Genomic DNA, 24,552 nt, shown 5'->3' on the forward strand with positions numbered 1-24,552 from the left:
TGCACATACTTGTGTGAGCCTTGTCCTCAGATCAGCAGGGCATATATATTGTTAAAAGTTAGTTTTTCTGGCCCACAGGTCACGAATGCGCTTGCTCATAGGGGGTCATGTGACTGTTAGAGTTTTCTCTTTTTTCTTTGTATTATTGTAGGGTCTTTACAATGTAAAGCACATTGAGGCAACTGCTGTTGGGATTTGGGACTATAGAAATACCATTGAATTGAATTGGATATACACCACATACATTTCCAAGGTTGTTCGTCCTGTTTTGCACTTTTCTAAGTAAATTTGTCCTTACTTCATTCTGCCTCCATTCAGATCTTCTCTTACCTTATGCTATCTCAAACGTTTGTTTCACAACAGCCAAATGCTTCTGATGCATAAGCTGATGTAATGCCTCTATTCATAAAATGGGCCCTTTCATTTCACTCTGCTATTATTCTCAAAAAGTATCTGACTTCAGTCTGTCGCATGAAAATAAAAACACTCTCTTGGTCTGTTGATCCAAAACTGCATAAATAGTTGACCAGCTACAGAGATTATGGGGGAAAGCCTCAAATGTGAGAAAGTACGGGGTGGTGGGGGCATGACAAGTGAACATTGTAATTCAAGACGTCTTGGATGGACTGGCAAAAGTTATTCTTGTTGCACATATTTTGGCTGTACTTCATAACTGAGGAGATTCCAAACTAAAACTAAAAACACGTTTCCCTGTAAACAAGACACTTTGTGTCATTATTGAAGTAAGGGAAATCATAATAATTATAAATATGGTTTATTTTTGTGGTTTTGGTAGGTTTATTTCCTTATTTAAATAAAAATCACATCAGTGTTTCAAACACACGGTGTCATTAATTCACCTGGTAGCCGATTCTTCTGACAGGGTCTGAAGCAGGTACATGAACGGCAAATATGAGGACTATATAAAATGCTAAAAGTAGAGTCCAAATCTGCTAATGAACAAACATAAAAGCTACAAAGTTAGCAAAACATTTAAGTTTGCTATGTAGAATTAAAACAATCCATGTGATCAAACAAAGCGTCTTTACCAGCCAGCCTTGTTCCAACACTTCTGATAGAGAAACACGAATAATCTTAAGGACACTTCAGTGTTCAACTCTTCGAGTTTTGGCATGCCATACAAATCTTTTAGATTTTCATCAATGCACTTTAGTGTATTTGAAATGGATTGCACTTCCATTTCAAATAAAATTCAGTCTTTCTTCTTTATAGTGCCATATGTCAGAGAAGGGAGGGATTTCTTCGGCACGCCATTTATAATCACTATTTCTGCCATCACGGGGAGGCAAAACAAACAGGAAAATAGGCAGAGGATGTGAGTGCTGCTTTCCTGGAGCCAAACCAGAGAGGCGGTAAATCATAATCCCTGAGCTGAAACTGAATTCACCACACCTATCAAAACCCATTTAGGATCAGAGGCCAGAGGTCCAACCATTAACTGTATGGGAGCGCCCCCTTTTTTCTTCAATCCTTTTCTTTCAGGGTAAGAAAACGGATAAATGAAATCCAAATACACACGGATAATCCTCTGCGTCTTTCCAAAAAGGAAATTATTATATTTGAAGTTATGAAAGTGCTTCCTGAAGTGAAGGAAATGCACCAGATTTTTTAGGACTGTGTCTTGATCTAAGAAAAACATAAGCAGACGCACACTGGCAGGAAAATAATAAATGTGTTTCCACAGGCCTCCCTTTTCTCTTACTAGCTCAGCCCCTCCCTGTGCATTGTGATTTACAGTATATCTCAAAGCAGGTTTTTTTTTTCTTTTTCCAAAAAAAAAAGGGAAAAAAAGGAAAAGAGGTAGAAAACTCTCAAAGGTCCTTTTGGCCAGAGACATGAAGGGAGGAAATTGCACTGATTTAAGCTCAGCTTCTTTTGGCATCTGTCTGCCTTCTTCATTTTTCTGAAAGTGAGGGTGTTTATTCCACAGCCGCTGGTCTAGATGCAGTCCTCTCAGATGTTTTCCCTTTGTCTCTCATTATATCCACGGTAAACTGATGAGTGGAAGTGATTCGGAGCATCGCAGTGCCTTTATAACAGAAACTGTGAACTTCAATTACAATCAGCTTTTCTGTGCTGAAGCCTGAACAGAACTGCCGCCTTCATTCTTTGAATTAAGTATACAAAGGCAAGAACACTGAAGATGAAGAACTGGAATATTAAACCACGTAAACCTGATTACCTGAAAAGAGGTGTGTAGTTATATTCTCTTCACTGTATGAGAGCCATTTCCTGACTGTGTCCTCAGCAGGCTCATTGAAGTTTTTCAGATAATTTTCAGTCTGTGAAAAACATCTAATAATCTTCTTTGTACTACCTGCTCTACACCAAACAGACAGTGAGCACAGTGGAGCTAAAGCGCTAGGATTTTCCCTTAGGATTTATTGAGAACAAAAGCCCGGCTAAAGAGAGTCAAAATCTAAAGTTATTTATGCCACTAAGATAAAAAACATAACTCCAGATTAATGCGTGACGCCTAACTGAGGTGAACGTGAAAATAAAATCTGTTTGATGCACCCGGATCAACTATCTTTAGTACAGAGTCTGCATGATGTCAATTCCTTGCCCACATAAGACTATTCAGTGAATCTCAGGAGCAATTTTCTGCAGCAGATGGACAACCAAAACTTTGCATCTTATAGCAGCACGCACTAATTTGCTCCAATAGCACCTGTGACAAAGTTTAGTGTAAAAGTGAACTTTTTAGCTTTTTGTCCGGAGCTTTTTTTATTTTTAGCACACATTTTCTCCATGTCTTCACAACTTTGGAAAGCTCAGTAGGACAACAGATCTGTGATTCTCTGCTTCAGCGGAGAGACGAGTTTGGGACGACTGATGGGCGCTTCCCCACAGAGCTCACATAGCATCAGCCTGTCTCTGAACAGTCTCCAAAGTATTCAGCTAATTTCCTCATGGTGTAATATCTGCCAGCTTCTCCCTTTGTGTCTGCACAAGGAAGCATAATGCATAATGATGCACTGATTTAATGCTTGGGCAAATCAAAACAAAAGGTTGATTCACTTTTCTATGGATGTGCTTCCTTAAGTTTTGTTATGGAATAATGTATATATAATTTAAACTTTTCCTTTTTTAAACTGCATATACGCAACCTATAGGCGTACTGAGCTCAGGATCAGTAGCCTGCCTGTTTTGTTTGAGGACCAATTCCCATTAGTTTTCTGTGGTGTGAACATTTGTAGACATTAACTCAAATTTTGTAATTTAAAGGCACTTGTACTTGTGTACAACATCCAAAGTATCATTCCTGCTTAAGGTCTGTACTCATCTTGAGCAGCTGAGATGCAAAGGGAAGATGCAAAGGGAAGACATTCCTCCTCTTCTTTCTGTTTTCCCTATTTTTGTATAAATGAAAAAGCAGACCATTTTAGTGACAAGTTTAAGTTACCGCCTAGAAACACTATTACAGCAGAGAAAATGAGAACGGCGGAGAAGCACTGAGCTGTTACTACATGGAGATCATACAGTGGCTGTGAGACTGTTTTAGGTCTCTCCAAGCCGTCATTTTGAGCCATAAATGAAAGTAGAACAACAGTGTGGGAGCCAGCTGAGCCATTCGAGGCTCAAGGATTTCATACTTCAAGTCTCGGTTTCATATCAAGCCAACACAACTTCTCAGCCTTAACTCCTCTAGCCGTGTACCTGCTTTCCAGTCATTCATTTTCTCTCTAGATTCAACCTACTTTCCTGCATGTCACACTTAAGAGCTGCGCTCAAATCCTGGTCATTTCGATTGTATATTCCCTCTCATTTCTCTTACACTTTCCTTTTCTATGTGGTTGACAAATTTCAGATAGACTGCCTCTTTTTCCTCTCTTTACCTGCTTGCAGTATTATTATTTTTTACATTTCAGGCTCCTTCCGTCGTCTCTCCTTTTCTGTCTCCTCTGCCCCACTTATGCATCCCAGCAGTCTAGATCTCCTTTCCTCGGGTTATAATAGTTAGACTGTGAAATCACCCCAGCACAACACCCCTCCCTTCATCCCTATGCCCTTCTTTCCCCTTCTCTAACATCTTTCTCTCCCTACCTTCTCTTACTACTTACAGCCAATCCTAAATATTTATGGCCTCAGATCTTGTGAAGTAGGTGGGGGCCACAAGGTTTTTCCTCGCCCATGATTACTTGGGTGTTGTCGGGAGCCAAACAAGGTGAAGCTTTGGACTCGGTCCTGGAGAGGAGAACAGGGTCTACCCAATCTCCTCTGAGCCCCTATGCTGAAGTGATTAGGCCACAGGAAGCTGAACCTGACATTGCTGACACTAGGCCCCCTTTACCACATCCTGCTTTGACATCCACCCACACGGCATGACACCACCTCTCTATGCTGACACCTGATTCACTATTGGCAGCCACTGACTGATTTACATCTTCTGATATGGTCACAGAGGATGGAAAAGCAGGCATTATATTAGAGGACATGAAAGTGTTAAGAGAAAACCTGAGACGAGTTTAAAAAAGAAAAGAAAATGCTTTTGGAAAAATCCTCATCTCAGATTTAAACAAGCAAAAAAACAAACAAAACAGTTTTTACACTTAAATGTAAAGAATCTTACGTGGAAGAATGTAAGGCTGGTTTCTTTGCTATCTAAAAAAAGAAAAAACAGTGATTACTTAAAAGCAGTAAACGTTGTTACTTTGGTTGCCATGGTCCCATAATTAGTTAATTTTTTTCCTTGTCTGAATTTGCATATAATGCGCAATACCATAAAATGAACAGTCGCTCAAAACGTAAATCTACTGACTAAGAAAACCTCTATGACAGAGCACTACTGCCCTCTAGTGTTTTGGAGTGAAAAAGACAGAATCAACAATATAAAAATATGGAAATTACACTTGTGTTGTTGTCTTAATCTCGATGGTGGAAAACTGAGCTGGTTTATGTAATATAATGAGAGTGTGATAAATGTATTGATTTTGCTCAAGATTAGTAACTTCTGCTTATATGTATATGCTTATATTTTCATGTACACTTTATAAAATGTGTGTTTGTTTGTTTTTTAATAAAAAAAAATCCTTATAATAAGGATGGTCGATTAAGTAGGATTAATGTAATATCAGGAATAACAAGAATCACCTCATCAGGACTCTTTGTTAGGAAATTTGAACTCAGATTTGGGTGATTTTGATGGGAGTGGATGTCTCCTCACAGCAGAGTCCACCACACTGCCTGGTGTTGTCTGTGCTTGTATATTCATCCTTGGTTAAATGTTTGGTTTTTGGGTCTCATAGTGGTGCATTGTCCTGGCCTTTTAGGGGTGTGGATATTAGAAAGATCACCTACATATCTTCACAAATGTACATACAGGTGAGGGCATGCACACACCCACACAATAAATAAATACATAATAAAAATGGGGGGAGGGCTTGTGATGCATTGCAGCAATATTAACTGATGGATGTTTCAACTTCTAGATGTTATTACATATGACATGTCAGTTTTCTGCGTGCAGGTGCATGAGCTTTTACTGTCAACTCTTTTCTGAGGGCCCTCCAAGAAAAAAAAACAATAAATAAATAAAAGCAGCGCATCATAATATAAGCTGAAGAATTAGCTGAGAAACAAATGTAATGTCTGCTGGTACTGCAATATGAAAAGAGTTGGCGGCTCAGGATCTAGTTTTTGGTCATGCACAAGCTGTTCACGTGCCTTACACACATCACCAAGGCTCACTTGGTACTCTCCATGCCATATACCCCCACAGATGGTGGTGATGGAACAGATGAGCCTTACTCAGCAGAACCACCAGCTTTCAAACAAATCAATATCATTTTTTAGTTACAGCCTGCCTTTTTGCCATGGAAAAGGCTATGGAAGAGCAAGAAAATGTTTCAGAATATTTCAGAACACTTTTGTCCAGATAAGTCAATTCACCAGTATTTTCCAGTATGTTGCTAACAGCCAATCATTCTGCAAAATAGTCCACACCTTCATTTGAAAAATACAAGCACACAGCTTTTGCAAAGACTACAGCCACTCAATCGAAACCAGGGCTGCCTGGAGGAAATGTAGCTGCAGTTTATATTGTGAATAGTATATTTTAATCTTTTTTTTAAACTGAAATGAAATGAAGCTGAAATAGTTCTATAAGGAAATTCTGTAATCGCTCATCTGTCTATTCTTCACATAACATTCTCTGAATTGAAGTGAACACTGTATCTGAAACGGAAGATTGAATCATTTCCTCTTCCCCACATTGTGAACCTCAATACTGACATTATTACTCTGTCCAGTCATTTTCTTGCCTGCCTTCTATGACCCAATCAGCCTCTGTTTTGTGTGCTGCAAATCTCAGTGCTCTTCTTTCATGCTGCCTTTCAGACAGTTCGTGCAACCCACCTTTTCCTCCCCATCACTGCCTTACCCTCAACCTTCATCTTCACAACTACCAGCATCCACATAGACTGCCGAAACCACATCCTAATCCCTGTCATTGCTCTCATTGCCATCGCTATGATGGTTCATTGGAGTCTTATTACCAAAAAGGTTATTAATTAAATCCTTAACGTCAAGAAATCATTTTCAGTTCTTCCAAGCAAGCTTTCCTTATTGAAATAAGTCTAGATTTTGAAATTTGGATTTGATCGAAACAATAAAAAATGAATTATTCCATAATGAATTTTGTAGAACTGAGTGGGGAAAAGACATATTTCACAGGTTTGTTACTCAAGTCAGAAAAGGTGTAAATTACATTTATATATTGAGCAGCAGTCTGGGGACAGTCTAGTGCAAGTGTCTATTGGAAACTGGCTTTTGTAAGTTATCTCTCCGTCTACTGCATATTATTCTCCAGATTGTTTTACATAGTCCACTACTAGAAGCATCTTAGACTCTGCTAAGGACTTTAAAAAAAATCTACATTTAACATTGCTATTGCATGTCTCATTGAGAGTGATAAAAAAAGACACACTGAAGTCTGAGTGGTTAAAGCATACAGGCCAAGAAACAGCCTTAGAATTGCATTTCAAACGACCTCCAAATGTGGTTTGGATTAAATTTTATTTATTTATTATTAATATTTTTTTTTGCTGTCCAGAATAAATTCTGGCCAGTAATCTGAACTCTACTTGGCTGTGTCTACTAATAGCATACACAAGCAGGCAGGCCCATAAATATTTGGACAGGGCATAGTGTGCAGTTTTTCTTGTGTACACCATCACAACAGATTTGAAACGAACCAAAAGCATTCTGAAGAAAATAGTTTTGGTTATACTCAAAGGGTTTAAAAGTCTTGCAACAGGCATTTAGAAATTATACTTTTTTAATCATTTTATTTCTTCATAAATCTGGACTGTTGGCATGATGCAGAAACTTGATTTCAGAAATGAGCTACACATACTGGCCACAGAAAAATGGATCTAAACATTCTTCAATGTTCTAAATGCCACATGAATAAGTTGGAACTCATCAAATGTTGATAAAGATGCGATTAAGATTTGAATGAGTTGAGCTCCAACTGTTAATTTCAACTAAATGGGATTCAAATGGAGAAACTACTGATTGGATGACATACCTTTGACGCTTGCCATCTCAAGGCAGCCTTGAGTTCCATACACAGTGCACCCAGACAAAGTGTCCATTTTCAATCAAACTCAAGCAGCAAAAGTTATGTACTGAAACCAAACAGCCGGCAGCATCAGTGCACATTCATGGCTAAAATGGTTTATACTGGCACAAAGGTGGAAACGTACATGCTCATTTTGTCACATATGTCTAAAGTAGTTTGACTCAATTCTTCTCTTTAGCCACGGATGGATATTTAATGCTCAATAAGCATTAATTACCGTTTGCACATAAAATGTGTTTTGCACCACAAGTTGTTAATCATAGAAATTAATATAACAGCATTCTGGAATCCAGAGACTCTGATGGCCTGAAACAATCTGAGAAGTTGATAAAAGGCAGTGAGTTAGTATCTGTTCTGCAATCAAGAACAGAACAAAAAACAGAAAGACTAAATGGAAAAAAGAAAGAGGTCATGCAAGATTTTAAGTTAAAAGCAAAGGTAACAGGCAGGGGTAAAATAAAAAAGGGGCAAAAAAGAAAGAAAGGAAAGGATGAGGGCAACAACAAGAGGTTTATCTCCTCTGCTGCCCTCCACTGCTTCTTATTCAAGGATACAAGGGATGAGCACTGTCTATTTTGGGCCACACAGGCTTTGGCTGGAATTGGTTGCAATCAGGAACGAGACAAAGATTCACAGATGGAAAATGGTATGTCGGCTGCGTTATTAACAGGCTGAAATAAATTTCACCAGTTCTACAGCATCACATGCAACAGTAGCTATTTAAGCCGACAATTAACAAAATGTTTTATATAAAGAAGGGACCAAATCAATTTGTTTTATGCTCTGTATGATCTATTTTTTTTCCTCCATAAATTCTGACTTGACTTTTCCTCAATGCACACAGATGGAAATATATGAGGTACAAATCTTCCTTCTTGAGTATCATTTTATGTGGAGGAAATGGCACGTGCAATGTATTTTTGAGTTTTGTGGTGCAGTTTTACATTTGGACCCAGCTAGAACGAGCACGCTACACTGATGCCTCACGAGTGAATGACTGAGTTTTACACGCTGAAGCGTGGCCATCGGGTTAAGACAGAAAGAGAGGCATAACAAGGAATTGACTGTAAAAACCGATGAGCCACACATCCACGTCTAATGCACTCTCTCAAGAAAATAGCACACAAACGACCACATTAAAAACAATGTTTCTTTTATGCTTTTTGTCTTGCTTTATTGGTTTCTTAAATGAACAGAAGAAAAGCTATGAAAGTACACTATTGGGTTCTTTTGTCCACAAGAGAAAGGTAATATTTATTCTCTGGATTCATAACGTCTAAGAATATAGATTTCAATGTTTAATTCCCAGAACAATTGAAGTGAATAAGGCACATTTCTTTATATATGTTAGAGCCATGTTAAATTATACACATTTAGGCACAGAATAATTCCTGTTTCCTTCAAGAGCGCCAGCTTTCAATTCGACTGTTATTTATTTTGTCTCCGTCTCATCCGCTCTTTTGCTAATCAAAAATCTCTCTCTCTTTTTTTAATAGTGATTGCTCTCTGTTTGACTCCCATTTTTGGTGAAAGTGTTTCATTTCTCTAACGCAGAAGTAAAACTAGCTCCATTAAAAAAATGAGAGTTTCACTCAGTACTCTAGGGGCTGTGAGAATAGTCACAACACTGCGAGACCCAGCAAGGAATAGAAACCCCAGTCAGGAACAAAGGAAATGGAAATCAATGGCAGGATATGCAGATTTTTTTGACAACTCGACACACAAATAATCTTTTGGGAGTTTGCTCTCTCTTTCTTTTGCAAGGTTAAAATACCAACTAAGCAGGGAAAGAATATAAAATGCAGTATGTTGAAGAAAGGGCAAAGCATTACATCTACTTTTGTGTGAAGGTGTTCCAAAACAATCAATAAGGAATGCATTGCATTACAAGCAAGGTTGATTCGCCTAAGGCATGGTCATATCTTAAAGTGCACACTACCAACCTTAAGAATTAATTTAAAGCTAAGCACTGTATTATTTATTAGCTGCAGTTTATATTTTATGCACAGTTGTATTTGTCAGCTTGACGACACTTAAGAAGCTTGAGGAAAGTCTCCATCTTATGAGCATCCTTTTTAAAGCAGCTGAGTAAGGTATAGTCTCTCATAACAGATTCCAGCATATCTGGCAGAGTATCATACTGAAATAGGCCTTGTTCATTGTAGGTTGTAGTAAATGTCCCCTCATCCAACATCTGTGTAGCAAGCATATAGAAATAGTCAGAAAAAATACAAACAAAAGGATATTAAAAAATGATTTTTTTGAAGATTGCGCTCTTCTGGACAGAGATCGTAGGTGTCATTCCTTCTTAGCTTGGTTATTCTTACCTTGGGACTTCCAGGCCGTACTCTGCATGATGTTAATGTGGATTACACCAGCAGCTTGGTTATGGCATAACGCAATCTTGCACCCTGCTGTTATGTACTGGATTGTCTCAGGGGAATCTTTGCATAGAGCATAGACCCCAGCATAGATATCTTTATTTATCTATATATTTATTAATCCCTATAGAAATTCCTCAGGGATTAAAAAAATAACCTTGTGTGTGAGTGATATGTGATTTGACCCACCTTCTTAATGAGGGCAACCACCCCTTGCTCCAGACTGACCAGTTTCTCAGAAACCCATTTTGTCTTGTTGACCAGCATTTCAGGAGCATGATCGTAGTGATCCAGTGTCGTCTGCAGGTAGACCAAGGGCTCGATCCATGACTGAACCAGCATCAGCACAGAGTGGAGCAACCATTTATCCTGCAGGACAGAAATGCTTTACAGTCCGCCTCAAAGAATATATATATATATATATATATATATATATATATATATATATATATATATATATATATATATATATATATATATATATATATATATATATATGTATGTATATATATATATATAGTACTTCTTTTAAGAAATGGATCATTAACTACAAACCATTCAGCAACAAAAGTAGCCTGAAATGGCATGTGAGCCTCCTTAAATCTCCCTAAGCAGAAGAGAGTCTAAAGTATGTGCAAATGACCACCATACAAATGGCCATTAAATGGCAGAGCAGGCAATATTCCAACAGAAAGAGCAGAGGATAAATTACTCATAAAATGGGAGGTTGCAGTATATGCTGTTTCAAAGATCACATTTACTGTTATGTGATGACATAACTTTTAACCAGCAGTTTCAATATTGCTAAAAATGATCCTGTGAAGAAATTGCTGTTATATACTATGGCCTTTGTTAGTTGAAGGGTGATTATTGCAGAACAGCCAATTCACCCTTCACAGGCCTGCTAAGCAGCTCAGTCTAGTTTCCACTCTACTGACCAAGCTGGTATTTGTCTTAAATAGGTAGCTAGACAGCAGTCAAAACCTCTTGTAATGCAATTACTGCAAACATCACATAATGTATCAAACTGCAAAAGAAGGGGAGGCTTAACTGAGCTCAAGGATGTGCATGTGCAACAACACTAATAATGCATTAACAACACTCCAAATCCTCCACACTCTCACTCACATATGTGCGAGAAGCAGACAGATTGTTGAACCCATTCAAATCCACAAAAACATGCAAGCGCCTCTATAAGCACGTAATATATATGCATCAATACATAAAAGCAAAGGCGTGAACAAGCAAATAAAAGCAGTTTTTACACATTATGATGTTAGCAAAGAAAAAAAAAGAAACAACAGTGGTATTCAGCCATAGTGTGCTTACAGACATCTGTTCAATTTCACTTTTGGAGCTGGGGATCGGTAATGTTTTGGTGATACATGCAAAGCCAGCCTGGTTACTCTGAAGTCGCAAAGGGAGTGGGATGAACATCTCTTCCTGTAGCCCGTGCAGAAATGGTGGTAAAAAAAAGAAAGAAAGAAAGAAAGAATGAAAGAAAGAAAGAAAGAAAGAAAGAAAGAAAGAAAGAAAGAAAGAAAGAAAGAAAGAAAGAAAGAAAGAGAGGCACTGTTTAATTTTCACATTTAAAATGATAGGCATACACACCAGTATTACCTTCTATATTTGCTTATGAATTCGGTTTGTTTTCAGCCAGTATGACAAAATAGTTACGGCCTAATCCTAACCCCTAAGAACTACTGTCTACAGAAGAAGGGGTAACAGATATTCAACCATTTATATAAAAAGATCAATCAGGAAAGCAATGACAAAATCTTTACCACAAGAGAAAACCCCACATTGACATTTTGTTCTCTAGCAAACTCTTAGCTGTAGATCCTGTGCAGCATATTTTTTAGAAAAGTCTCGTTTCAAAGATCATTTTGACTGTGCAGCCACAAAGTGAAGGATATTTAACAGACTGCCAAATCTGTGCTTTTACTGTTGCAGTGTATCATTATCACAGACATATTACCCCATTGTAGACCTGCTTCTTCAGTTAAATATATCTTTTACTCAGAAGAGAGAGAAGATTGCTCTGAACACTGGCAGTGCGGGAATGGTCATGCAACGAATACTCAGTATCTAAAAGTTTCACAGGTCTGGCATTATCGTCAAACAGCCAACAAAGTTCAAAGCTTCACATTTACCAAATTATTAAAAAATGTAGATTTAAAGGACTAAGATGTTTACTGGTGAGCAATGGCTTTTTACCTCTGACATGCAAATAAATAGTATCATTCCCACCTTGATGTCTTAGTTTTATTGCACTTATGTTCTGTATAAAAAGTAATAGCAAACTTCTTTTCAATTGAAAAAAAAAAACATTGCATTGCTATCACTGTGGCCTTTGCCTAGGGCTATGTTTTTATAGCATTGCTTTTCAGAGTGCTTATTTTGCATTCATATCTCTCTTTCTCTCTCTCTCTCTCTCTCTAAATATATATATATATATATATATATATATATATATATATATATATATATATATATATATATATATATATATATATATATATATATATATATAGAGAGAGAGAGAGAGAGAGAGAGAGGGTATTTTCTCAGATTACAGTCTCTTTCTAGTGACAAAATAATTCTGCATTAAGTCATCTTAGTGTGAGAAGTGATTTAGAGCTATAACTCATTCTAGGCTCCGCCAATATTCTTTTCAAGCATGTGAATACAGAAGCACTGGTGAACAATCAAAACTAGTTTGGGGTTTTTTTTTGTTTGCTTTGTTTGCTCTTGTTTTTTTTTTTTCACATTAAAAAAGTGAAAGAGCAAAGATTTATTTTGGAGTTACTCACAAATAAAGAACACGATTCTTCTGAGACACGGTAGATGAGCTCAGCATGATGGATGACTCTGTCAAGAAGTTTCTCTTGTGAGATGGAGGGGCAGCGAGTAAGGCTGCCCGGCTCTTCTTTACAGTCTAGTGGCATGCTTACAGTAAGAATATAGGGCCAGAGCAGTAGACCCCACACACCTCGCTGGATGACTGAAGACGCATATGGTATATACAGATGGAACAAATGTTAACAAGTAAAAACAAATATGAGCATTTATATATCAAATATGTTATTTATATATATTTTATACATTTCTATCAATGCAATGACAAAGAAAAGCAGAAAAGAAAATTACAAAAAATTGGGGCTTTTTTTGATACATTACCAGTCATGCCCATTCTATCTGTCGTCTTCAAGTTTTTCTTGCTATTGTGTTATGCTGACTTCTTTATAAAGCCTGATCAGGCCATGAATAAAGAAAAAGACATTTGAGTCTTGCGTAGGTTGTTGTAAAAAGATACCGGTCATCCCAAACCAAGACATTTCTTTTCTCATGCATAATACCGAGATGGGACACGTTGTATTCCCAAATAGCTTTGTTCTTCATTTGAATGATGGTGGCTTATAGCTCAAGAAAATCTGATGTCCAGAGTCTTTTCATTTGAATATTTTCTAAAATCAGTGAAAAAAGGCTCTACAACAAACAAATAAATACAGATACATGTCTGTTGATCAATAATCTGGCAATAAAGACTGATTAGATACATCGAACAAAAGTTGAAAGAGAAGGGAGGTTAAAAAAATCTTCCTTTTATTATATACAGTGTACGCATTAACCCATTAAATGAGTGCCAGCATAGGTAGGTGTAGAAAACTCCATTGAATGCTACAGTTTTCTGTTTTCTTCTACTGCCTGAGACATTTGCTGCACTACTTACACCTGCCCCTTAAATTACCTAATTTTAACGGTAATCAGATTGTAGGATTACTGGATATGAGTTGCAAACAATTTCTGTAAATAAGTTAATCTGTGTATTTTGATTGCATGTGATATAAAATGTTTGAACTAAATAAAAATAATTTATTATTATTCAGTAGATCATAATCATATTTTTAATTTAAAAAATATAGATACAATTAACACTTTAATTAAAGGAGTTTTGGTTTTCCACCACCCAAATCACAGAAATCAAGATGACATTTAAGACACTGTCCTCACATGTTTATTTCCACACAACAGCATGTTTAAGCATAAGCCACAGACAATCAGAGGCTCAGGAAGTAGCATCTGACGGGTGTTAAGTTACTGAATTCAGCGTCACAGACGTGGTTGCTATTCAAGATACCTGGAGCCTCCTTTTATGTATGTGAGCCTGTTTAATATAAACCTCTGTTCTTTTCTTGTCGCCTTTCGTATACACCTCCTCTTTTTCCTTCCCCATGTTTTCCCTCAACATACTTCTCTGCTTTCTTAAATGTCCTAGTTGTAACTATTGATAAAATACATTTATTACAATCTGTTGGGTACATTGGGTACAAAAGATTTTAATTTATATGATACTGAATGACAGTTACACTCATGGCTTTTTGACATCAGGGTACTTTCACTCAGTTTGACATAATTACCCAAAAGGAATTTGTGGCCATTTTGCAGAATAAACTTTCACAGATTCACCTTCAATCATTGTAATGAAAAAGCTACATATTCACAAGAGACAAGCATTTTTTGTGCACCTGCACTGATAAATAAAACTGAATCTGGTTATTCATATTACCAAAAAAGTAGTGCTAACATTTTTTGCAACAGCAATAAGCAGTCTTAATTTAATTAGAAAGTAATTTTTATTTAATTCCCAATACTAGAATTTTTTTCTTATATACTGCTTTTCTACTCTATCTGAGCGGTTTACACAAATTGCCTCATTCACGTATTCATACAGGCACTTTTTTCTATGCTTTTTCTATCTAACATTCTCATGCATTCATACAGTCAGAGATTGCACAAGGATATTAGGTCTGCTCCAGCATGCAGACTGGAGCAGATGGGGATCAAACCACCAACCTTCCGATTAGTAGGTGACCTGCTGTGCTTCCTGCGCTACAGCCAATTACTGATGAAAATATAAATGCAGGAAATTGTTTGCGTTGTTTACTGATAGTTGTCCTGTTATCAAGCATAAGGGTATTGTAGCAAATGTTAGTGATAACAGGTACACTGGAGAAGCAACAATAAGATATTCCCAAAAATGGTTTTGCAGGTGGTGGCTAACAACTGCTGCTTTCCTTTTATCCTTCCTGAGCGTCCCTTACCGTAGTCTCCAAAAGATCCAAAAGATGGGCACAATCATATGGAAAGTTGGGTATGATCATAGAAGGCATCAACCCAGGATTATCACCAGCTCTGTTTCTTCAGGCAGGGAGAAACAGGACTGCTAGACCCATACAAAATTATTTTCAGCAGTTAATGCACGTTTCTGACCAAACTGTTCACCTCAGACTCCACTCCACTAACTAGCCAATGGCACCCTGAGAACTGTTAGCTATCAGGATGCAGTGTTGGGGAGTAACGGAATACATGTACCGCCGTTACGTATTTAAAATACAAAATATGAGTAACTGTATTCCGTTAAAGTTACCGTTTAAAAAGGTGGTATTTAGAATACAGTTACATTGTTGAAATAAATGGATTACACGGCGGTATTTCCCTGTTTCATATTGTTGTGGGTCAGGACTGTTTGGGTTTTGTTTGACAGCTACGTTCCGTTGTTCCAGGCGGCAGCGTTACGGTTGCCATGGTTTCAGGGTGGCCCCGGCTCTTCTGCGACTGTGTGTTTCCTGGGTGAGAGATCGCCTTTTTGTTGTTGTTGTTGTTGTGCTAAGCTAATAGGCAAAATGCTACAGGCATAGCCCTAAAGAATGTAGCCTCATAGGCAGTGTAGTCCGTGCAGGGAGAATGGACTGCCATACCCGTTATGTGTCTGTGAGCGAGGGAGGGAGAAAAAGGAGAGTGGAAAAGTAGGAGTTGACATCGAGCAGAAACGGGAGATGGAAGCATGTAAATATAATAATAACCACTTCAGCCAAGAAGAGTGCCTGACGAGCCCGGTTGTAAGTAAGCTATTAAGACTCGACTGTACACCGTGTTCGTGTTTTCCTCCGAAAAAATACGTTCCGTTGGAGCAGCCTTTCGACGCCTCTCTCTGTCTCTGGCAAGAACAGTTGACCCACACAACAAAGTAAAGGTATTTTTCAGCTACTAGCTGACACAGAGCAGAGCGTATTAGTCAGAGGTCCCTTTACTAAGGTTCGGCGCCGCGGACCTTCAGTAATAGTAATAAATCACATTCATGTAGTTGTAAACAGTATGATAATATATTAAGTAATCCAAAGTATTCAGAATACGTTACTCCCATTGAGTAACGTAACGGAATACGTTACAAAATACATTTTGGGGTATGTATTCTGTAATCTGTAGTGGAATACATTTTAAAAGTAACCTTCCCAACACTGTCAGGATGATAGCTGGGTTTCTCCAGCTGCAGTAGGATGTGCATGTGGGATCTCGATAGGATCGATGCCACTGACTGGTCCTCATGTTCTCCAGACCTGAATCCAATTGAAAAAGTCCTTATTGTTATGATGTGGCCATAGAGCACCATAGACTCATTGGTGCTCTTATCCAGGTCTAGGAGGAGATCCGTTAGGGCAACGTCCACCATCTTATTAGAAACTCGCCCTGAACACATATTATTTGAACATGAGATAAATTTGCATTTTCTTTGATTAACTTAGTGTGTTTTAATTGTTCCATGCACATGATTTTGTTCTTTGTGATTATTACTTCCTTTTTGCATTTTGCATTCATATCAGCATAATCTTTTCCAAATCCAGCTCTTTCCTATCAAAACCATTCATCGCTTCAGCACTTGCGTTTTTAATTTTGAACAATGTAAAATGAACTTGAACTAGCCTCAGCGTACACCAGAATTAATTTAACTTAATCTGTTTAGTTGCTAGTGGCTGGCAGCTTTTGGGTCTTACGAGTCATCATCTAAATGAATTGCTAACTGCTGTAAGCAGGTTTTTCGATTTCAATGCCAGACTAAAGGACACTTGCAGTCCCACAAAATGAAGGGCTTGAATGCTGTTCATCTGGCACCAAGTCAAGGATTATTTCATTAACAGCTATCCTGTGCAACTTAAATTTATGTTGATTAAATTTTGACTGCAAATATATTTTATTGTGCTTATTTTGTCCTGTCTTGGTAGTCCTACATGTCAAATATATCTGAGGATGTGTGTAGTTAGCAATAGTTTGAATAGAGAAGAATAGTTCTTTATTTGGAACTCCCAAGCAAATTAAACTGATGAGTAGGGTATTGTTGCTGCAGCCAAAGTTTGTGTTGTTTGTCATTTAAAATATTCAAGGAGAAAGGTTTAATGAAAACTTAGTTTGCTAAGTGCAAGATAAGAGGAAATGCGGGTTTGCTGTTTACAGAGAGAACTCTGAAGTAGCAGTAAGTGACTGCCCTACTGCTCCCCTCCTGTTAGGCCCTTTTTTTCCTTCAATCACACAGTCAATATCACAACACATATTGGAAAGTGATACTTAGCAGAAGTTACTTTTTATAAACATGCATGAAAAAAAAAACAGATTTTCAGCTCTGTCAGTGACTGTAAACGTCTCAAAGTTGAAAAACTTTGTGGCTGTGTAAAGCCTGTGTAGCCCCATTTCACCTGTGGTAATATTTGTTAAGTATAAATCACTTGTGGTGATGGCAAGGAGCAGTGGCAAAGGTGTGATCAGCTGTAATTAGCTGAATAGCTTTGACTAGAATTAGCTAGAACTGACCTCACTCCAGCACCGGATGAATCATTCAAGAAAAATAATTTTTGACAGATCAGTGGATCTGTAAACTCGTCCCTTACTTTTTTATAGTGTGGCAGGACTACGGTTGGGGATTTGTGTTGCAATCAATGGAGATGTGCTTGCCCTAGAGCAATGTTAAGCAATGTTAAATGCAACACTGTTAGATGGGAAAATAGGAAATTAGTTCAAACATAAATGGAAATGCAGCATATAATTCTAATGAGGTTGGCAGTAAAACATGAAGAAATAAGGGGTAGCTCAGGATTTTTGGGCAAACCACTTTATTCTGATCTGATCACCAAGAAATAAATGGTAGAGTGAGCATGGATGTCAACTGTGTGCCAAAAGCACAAAAAATGCCTTCTGCCATGTCCTGACATGGCACTAATACAACTCAGTATCCTGCATTCACACAAAACTCATAGATCACACAGTTAAAGATTCTTTTGGGCAAAATGTCCACTTGCTCTGCCGGCCAATATTAAGAAGGCAGAGGACTAATCCTATTGACAGAAAAGCCATGGTGAGAAGTATACACTGTCCAAATCCCAACTAGGGGCCCCGCATAACATTAGCATAACATTAGCAAGAGTTTGAGCAAAACATCCATGTGCTTTGGCAGACACTTCTGAGGAAGGTTGGGAAAAAGGTACAGTTTACTTTTTAGTGATTGTTAGTTAATCACAACAATAAAGAGAGAGAACATAGAGACCAAGTCTCGCATACAGCTGATGACAGACTTTTCACCTAAACAGTGCAAACAACGACAGCTACAACTACATGAACACACAGTCAAAACATCTGTCAACAGGAAAGACAGTAGAGAACAGAATGAAAAATTAAATAGTGATATTTAAATCAGCTGACTGCAGAGCTGCAGGCATGGCAGATATTTACAACTGTGTGATTTACCAATAATTGTGATAAGTAGCTGTGACCATTTTTTAATATAAATTGATTGGAAGAAATTGGCTTCTAATGACTTACTGTGCCACATGTGTAAATGTGTACATCGCTTTTTTTTCTGCATTCTGTGTGAGGTCTTTATCAAAGTTAGTGTTACGTATTGTGAGATTCTGACATCAGTCTAATACACTTGGTCTGTGCCCCTCACTGATGAGGAAAAATCACTCACAGAGGGGGCAGTGTCACTTTAGCTTGTTGGTCCAGTGAATCTGACTCAAACAGGTTCTCCTTTACACAGTTCTCACTTATAAAGTGTTCTACAAACACAGCTATTACAGCCAACAGGTGGATTTCCTGTTACAATGAACAGCTACTTACTGCTAAAGAGAAAGTCGACTGTATTAATTCATGTTTTTTTAAAACACAAAATTCATCATTGCTGCAGCAATGCAAAAGGTGACCCTGATAGACTTTTAGTTTCCTTGTTTTCCACTAAATTATCAGTTCTGTCACTAGCTAGCTAACATGAACTAAAGTAAGTCTATTAGCAGCAACCAACCAGCCAACTCAGTGACTTCCCAATCTGTATTAGCACAAGATGGCGCTGCACATACATCACAGACAGTGTTAAGTATATGATCATTTTTAAGAACAGGATTCTATGGTGTAAATTTTCCTTTACATGTTTACTGTTTCATGTCCACTTTAAAGATGCAGATATACCAAATTCTCTTCATTTAAAAGTAAAAGTCAAGAAAAACACGATCCTCCCAATGGTGCCAAGAGGGATGATGTTTTGAAAGAATAACCTGATTGTCGTTGTATTTTTAAGAAAAGGTTAAGGAGTCACACTTGGAATGAGAATTGAAGATGCATCTTGGCTGTACCTTGTGGAGCTTTCACAATTACTTTTATAAAATTGACTGCCAAGAGTGACACAAATTTATCTCACATGTTTAGTAATTAGTTTACTCAATTCAACAAAATATATGTTTTTCCCCTCTCTCTGGGGTTTTAAAGAGCAAAAGAGAGGATCTTGTTTTTTTTTATCTTTTAAGCTACCTTGCAAACACCAATAGATTATTTGAGTAGGTGGAATTTAATTAACCTTTATTGTAATTAGATGGCAGGAGGAATTTCTTGAGGCAATTCAAGAAACCTTGTGTACGCTAACCTAAAACAGAGATGAAAAACATATCTCTGATGCTTTTGTTTCTGTCTCCCAGCGACTCCTTGTCTCACAGCTGCGCAATTCTGGAATGTATCCAGTTCTACACTTTTTTGTCTTTCATCACTTTTTTGCTGTAGTAATAATAATACAAGTTGCTAAGGGGCTCTACTTCACATTTTGAAGAAGCTGTGGAAGATAAATATGGATCCATATCACTGGACATGTCTATACAAAATGTATGGGCAAGAGTTCAATTTAAGTGTGACAGGTCAAGAGACAAGGTACATTTCGCCCAGGTTAGCAGTCCATCTCAGGGTGCACGCATAGCGACAGACAGCCACACTGTCTTAATGAGTCTCTGGATTTGTTAGCTCAATGATTTAAATTGAAATTCAATGTCATCCTGCTTCTGAATGAGATGCTTATCACAGTGTCTCTTTCTTCTGTGATGATTAGTGTAATCGTAGATTGTGACATACATATCATTGCATTTATTTACATACTTGGTTTGTATTGACTTGTTTATTGTTTTCCTCTTAATGTACCCTGTGGATATTTGCTCTAGCACTAACACTTCTTAGTTCTTGCACACTTAAACTCCCTTGACAAACCAAGGTTACTGATTCCTCTCCAAACCCCCTATCTATATAGGGCCACATTGCTAAGACACTATGGGCTTCTAGCCATTTTCTGATGCAAGCACTAATCATCCTCTGTACACTCAAAAAATGATTCTTGGCCCTCAATAAAATGAAGCAATAACTGTGAGTAAAATGCAAATGAAATATATAAAATGAAAGGCTTATCATCTAAATAATTATTCAAGAAGAAAACTATGAACTGATATAAACTCAGTGTTTACCAATCAAACTGAATTTATTTGTCTAGATTTTGCCTAGACCTCATCATTGAACTAGTGGGACAAATGTGGTGCAAAAAAAACAAAAAACAAAATCAAGTACGTTCAGTCATTTGCCACTTGTTGTGTTACTGTGCTTCAGTGTGTTACTTTGGTAGTATAATAATTTTAAAATGCATTTCTGTCTTTGTACAGCTTAATATAATTGCTATGATTTTTATATATTCATAGGCTGGAAAATTTGCTCTCACTTGGTTTTGCATGACAACGTAGCATATCTATGGGCAGAAATCTGTGCCATCAGAAACTGAATTTGAATAAGTTCAATTTGAATTTGAATTGCTCCGATTGAATCTGAATTGTAACTTGAATAAATGCTTTTGAAAACTGAATTTGAATTAGTCTAATTTGAAATGAATTGATTTGCTTTGAAACTGCATTTTATCCTTTAAAAATTCAGCTCTCGAATAATTTCAGTTTCACTTCTCACCATTCAGTTTCAGTTCTACGATTCAATTTCAGTTCCAAAATTCAGTTTTTTGGAACTTACATCCGGTTCCGGTTCAAGCGCAGATTAATAGAACTACGTTTTACTAGCGGACCGAAAGTGTTACTGACGGGAATCTACAGCGTCTTGAGCTGAATTAAGACTTCAGAAGTCATTCGTCATGTCGAATGACCAGCGGATGAACTCTCAGGTTGGTAATAAATGTACTACATGTATAAGAACAAGCGTCATGTTAACAAATGATAGCCGTACGGTAACTTTTATGCTTATTGTAGCTGTTAGCTAAAAACGCTAATTTAGCGTAGTTTGCCCTGAATTCAGCTTTGACAAACAAATATGATCGACTGTTTCTAGTAGAATTCCAAAGTTGTCATCTTGGACCCTCTCAGAGTACCCCCTCTGTATGCTTGCAGAGACCCCTACAGTAGGGAAACATGCAAAACGGTGTCCAAACCTTTGTATTTTAGCTTTATTTATGTCTTACACAGCATCCCAACTCTTTAGCTAACTGAATAACTTTAGCTAAAGTGAATAGTTAGTCTAATTCATTAGTGCAGCATTACTGGGTCACCTCTGTTTGAAGTGATATAATATGATATACAACTATCACTGAAACAGCAAACTTTGTAAATAAACAAACAACACTTCTCATTCTCTAAACGTTTGGCCACAGCTGTAGATTACACTATCAGTGCTTGTTCACTCTTGACAATAATTACATTTCTAAATTTACTTTGTGCATTTACAGGTAAACAATATCTAATATTTTATCTAAATGACTGCTTTGTCTTTGAAAAGGGTGAAGAGCCTGAGGCCGGTGACAGTCCAGTTCTACTCGAAGTACATCCTTACTGTGGCTCACAGGACAAGGCCACATTCCTGTCCTGCCAGAAGAGAAACTTCAGAGTCTTCATGCAGTTCAACCACACCTGTCATATTCCATATGACAGGGGTCTCAAACTCCAGTCCTCAAGGGTGGACTGGAGTCATGCAACTTTTCCATGCCCTCGAGGACTGGAGTTTGAGACCCCTGCCGTATGGTGTTCATGCTGTTTTCTACCCCACAGTTACAGCATGTCTGACTGCCTGTTCAGCATATGCAAAAATATATGATGAGTTTAAGCATGTGATGACTAAGGCCTTCCATTATGGTGTTTGTCATCACATGTCACAGACATCTGGATGATCATTTGGAATAAACAAAACTAAAAACTTGTTACTTCATCTTTTATCTTTATTATTATTATTATTATTGTTCTTATTTTACACTTTTCATTGTTAGGCATTAGGTTTATTTGTAGTAGTCCTTTCCAACGTCTTTCCCTCTTCCATGTTACTGTGTCAGCTTGTCAGCATCTATTTGGGTTTGGAAGTGGAACAGAAAGTCAGGAAATCCAAAGTGCCATTAAAACCAGAAGAGGTTCTTATATTTCAGAAGAAGGGATTAATTCAAAAGAAATGACCTCAATGCCATATTTTATTTAGGGACACTAGAGAGCACTTTGCAAAATAACACATTCTTATAATTTCACCCTCAGATGAGCCAAGCTACGACTGTCAGGGAATGTGATGTAGGTACAGAGCATGTACACCTGTAAAAGATGGTCGATTTAGGAGGTGACCCGACAACTTCAGCCTGTCAAACATAGTAATGGAGCAGTATGTTTAAAAAATATATCTAATTAAGCATGCACTCAGTACCCTAAGAATTATTATGGTAGTTAAACACAGTGATAGTTGTATATCATATTATATCACTTCAAACAGAGGTGACCCAGTAATGCTGCACTAATGAATTAGACTAACTATTCACTTTAGCTAAAGTTATTAAGTTAGCTAAAGAGTTTGGATGCTGTGTAAGACATAAATAAAGCTAAAATACAAAGGTTTGGACACCGTTTTGCATGTTTCCCTACTGTAGGGGTCTCTGCAAGCATACAGAGGGGGTACTCTGTGTCATGGTCTGGGTCTGATGACCCAGAGGTCATGTATTTCTTGTATATGTTTTTCCATATGTTATGGTGGTTTTCTCTCCCTTTTTGTCCTTTCTCCCTGGGTGCTCCCGGATGTTTTGGGGTCGCTGAGGGGACTGCGACCCGGAAGTGTTCCCGCACTGGGGACTGCCGCACCTGCCGCCCATTAGCCCTCACCAGCTGCAGCTGATGGCTTCATGAGGGGCGCCTTATTTAAGAAGGTGGCGGAGCCCCAGTCGGCGCGGGATTATACTAAGTCGAACCTGTTAAGTACCTCCGTAGATTAGTGTGTTGTGATCGGCTTCGCTACTAAAGGCTGCCTGCTGAGCTGTGTGTGTTTTTCTGTCACCAGGAGTCGGGAGTCAGGAACGTCGTCACGAGGGGAAATCACAGAGTGGAATCGGGTTTTTGGAGTTGTCACCTTTTCACTGCTATGGACACGTGCACTGTGTGGGATTCTTGGAGGAATCGCCACAGGAGTCACAGTGCTTGAATTGTATATAGTTGTCGTTTCTGTCCACTCGCCATAAATAAATCCACTGTCCTTCACTTGAGTCTCGCGTTTGGGCCCTACTTTCTCTACAACTCCACGGTCTGCCGTCGCAGCCCGTGACACTCTGAGAGGGTCCAAGATGACAACTTTGGAATTCTACTAGAAACAGTCGATCATATTTGTTTGTCAAAGCTGAATTCAGGGCAAACTACGCTAAATTAGCGTTTTTAGCTAACAGCTACAATAAGCATAACAGTTACCTTACGGCTATCATTTGTTAACATGACGCTTGTTCTTATACATGTAGTACATTTATTACCAACCTGAGAGTTTATCCGCTGGTCATTCGACATGACGAATGACTTCTGAAGTCTTAATTCAGCTCAAGACGCTGTAGATTCCCGTCAGTAACACTTTCGGTCCGCTAGTAAAACGTAGTTCTATTAATCTGCGCTTGAACCGGAACCGGATGTAAGTTCCAAAAAACTGAATTTTGGAACTGAAATTGAATCGTAGAACTGAAACTGAATGGTGAGAAGTGAAACTGAAATTATTCGGGAGCTGAATTTTTAAAGGATAAAATGCAGTTTCAAAGCAAATCAATTCATTTTCAAAATATAAATTCAATTTCAATTTAGTGATGATCATTTTCAAACCATAAATTCAATTTCAAATTAGACTAATTCAAATTCAGTTTTCAAAAGCATTTATTCAAGTTACAATTCAGATTCAATCGGAGCAATTCAAATTCAAATTGAACTTATTCAAATTCAGTTTCTGATGGCACAGATTTCTGCCCATACATATCTTTGATACATTTAAAGGCCACTGTTTTGTTTTGTTTTGCTTTTTTACTAAATATGACTCTGACAAGAAAGCCTAATTTCTGCTGTTCAATACTGAAGAAATATCAGCTGTTACAAATGATGCCAAATTGCAAAACTCCTAACTATGTCTCTAATAAAACCTCTATAACTTTGCTCTGCTTTA

The 24,552-nt window shown here is 37.8% G+C and overlaps 1 protein-coding gene and 2 long non-coding RNA genes across 3 annotated transcripts; 2 read left to right on the plus strand and 1 right to left on the minus strand.

Moving 5' to 3' along the window:
* Positions 1-3,069: 3,069 nt before the first annotated feature.
* Positions 3,070-11,490, minus strand: smtla (somatolactin alpha). Its single transcript, XM_082501853.1, has 4 exons — positions 11,317-11,490; positions 10,177-10,356; positions 4,595-4,626; positions 3,070-3,374 (listed from the first exon to the last, which is right to left on the minus strand). Exons 1-4 carry the CDS (start codon positions 11,422-11,424, stop codon positions 3,281-3,283), a joined length of 414 nt encoding a protein of 137 aa, XP_082357979.1. The 5' UTR covers positions 11,425-11,490; the 3' UTR covers positions 3,070-3,280.
* Positions 11,491-21,112: 9,622 nt separating this feature from the next.
* On the plus strand, positions 21,113-22,311 carry LOC309687039. The gene is made up of 2 exons (XR_014270609.1): positions 21,113-21,286; positions 21,895-22,311. It is a non-coding gene; the product is annotated as an uncharacterized lncRNA (long non-coding RNA).
* Positions 22,312-23,092: 781 nt separating this feature from the next.
* LOC309687112 lies at positions 23,093-23,623 on the plus strand. The gene is made up of 2 exons (XR_014270627.1): positions 23,093-23,334; positions 23,422-23,623. It is a non-coding gene; the product is annotated as an uncharacterized lncRNA (long non-coding RNA).
* Positions 23,624-24,552: the final 929 nt, after the last annotated feature.

The sequence above is a fragment of the Aulonocara stuartgranti genome, assembly GCF_965226115.1.
Source record: "Aulonocara stuartgranti genome assembly, chromosome: 14".
Lineage (NCBI taxonomy): Eukaryota > Metazoa > Chordata > Actinopteri > Cichliformes > Cichlidae > Aulonocara > Aulonocara stuartgranti.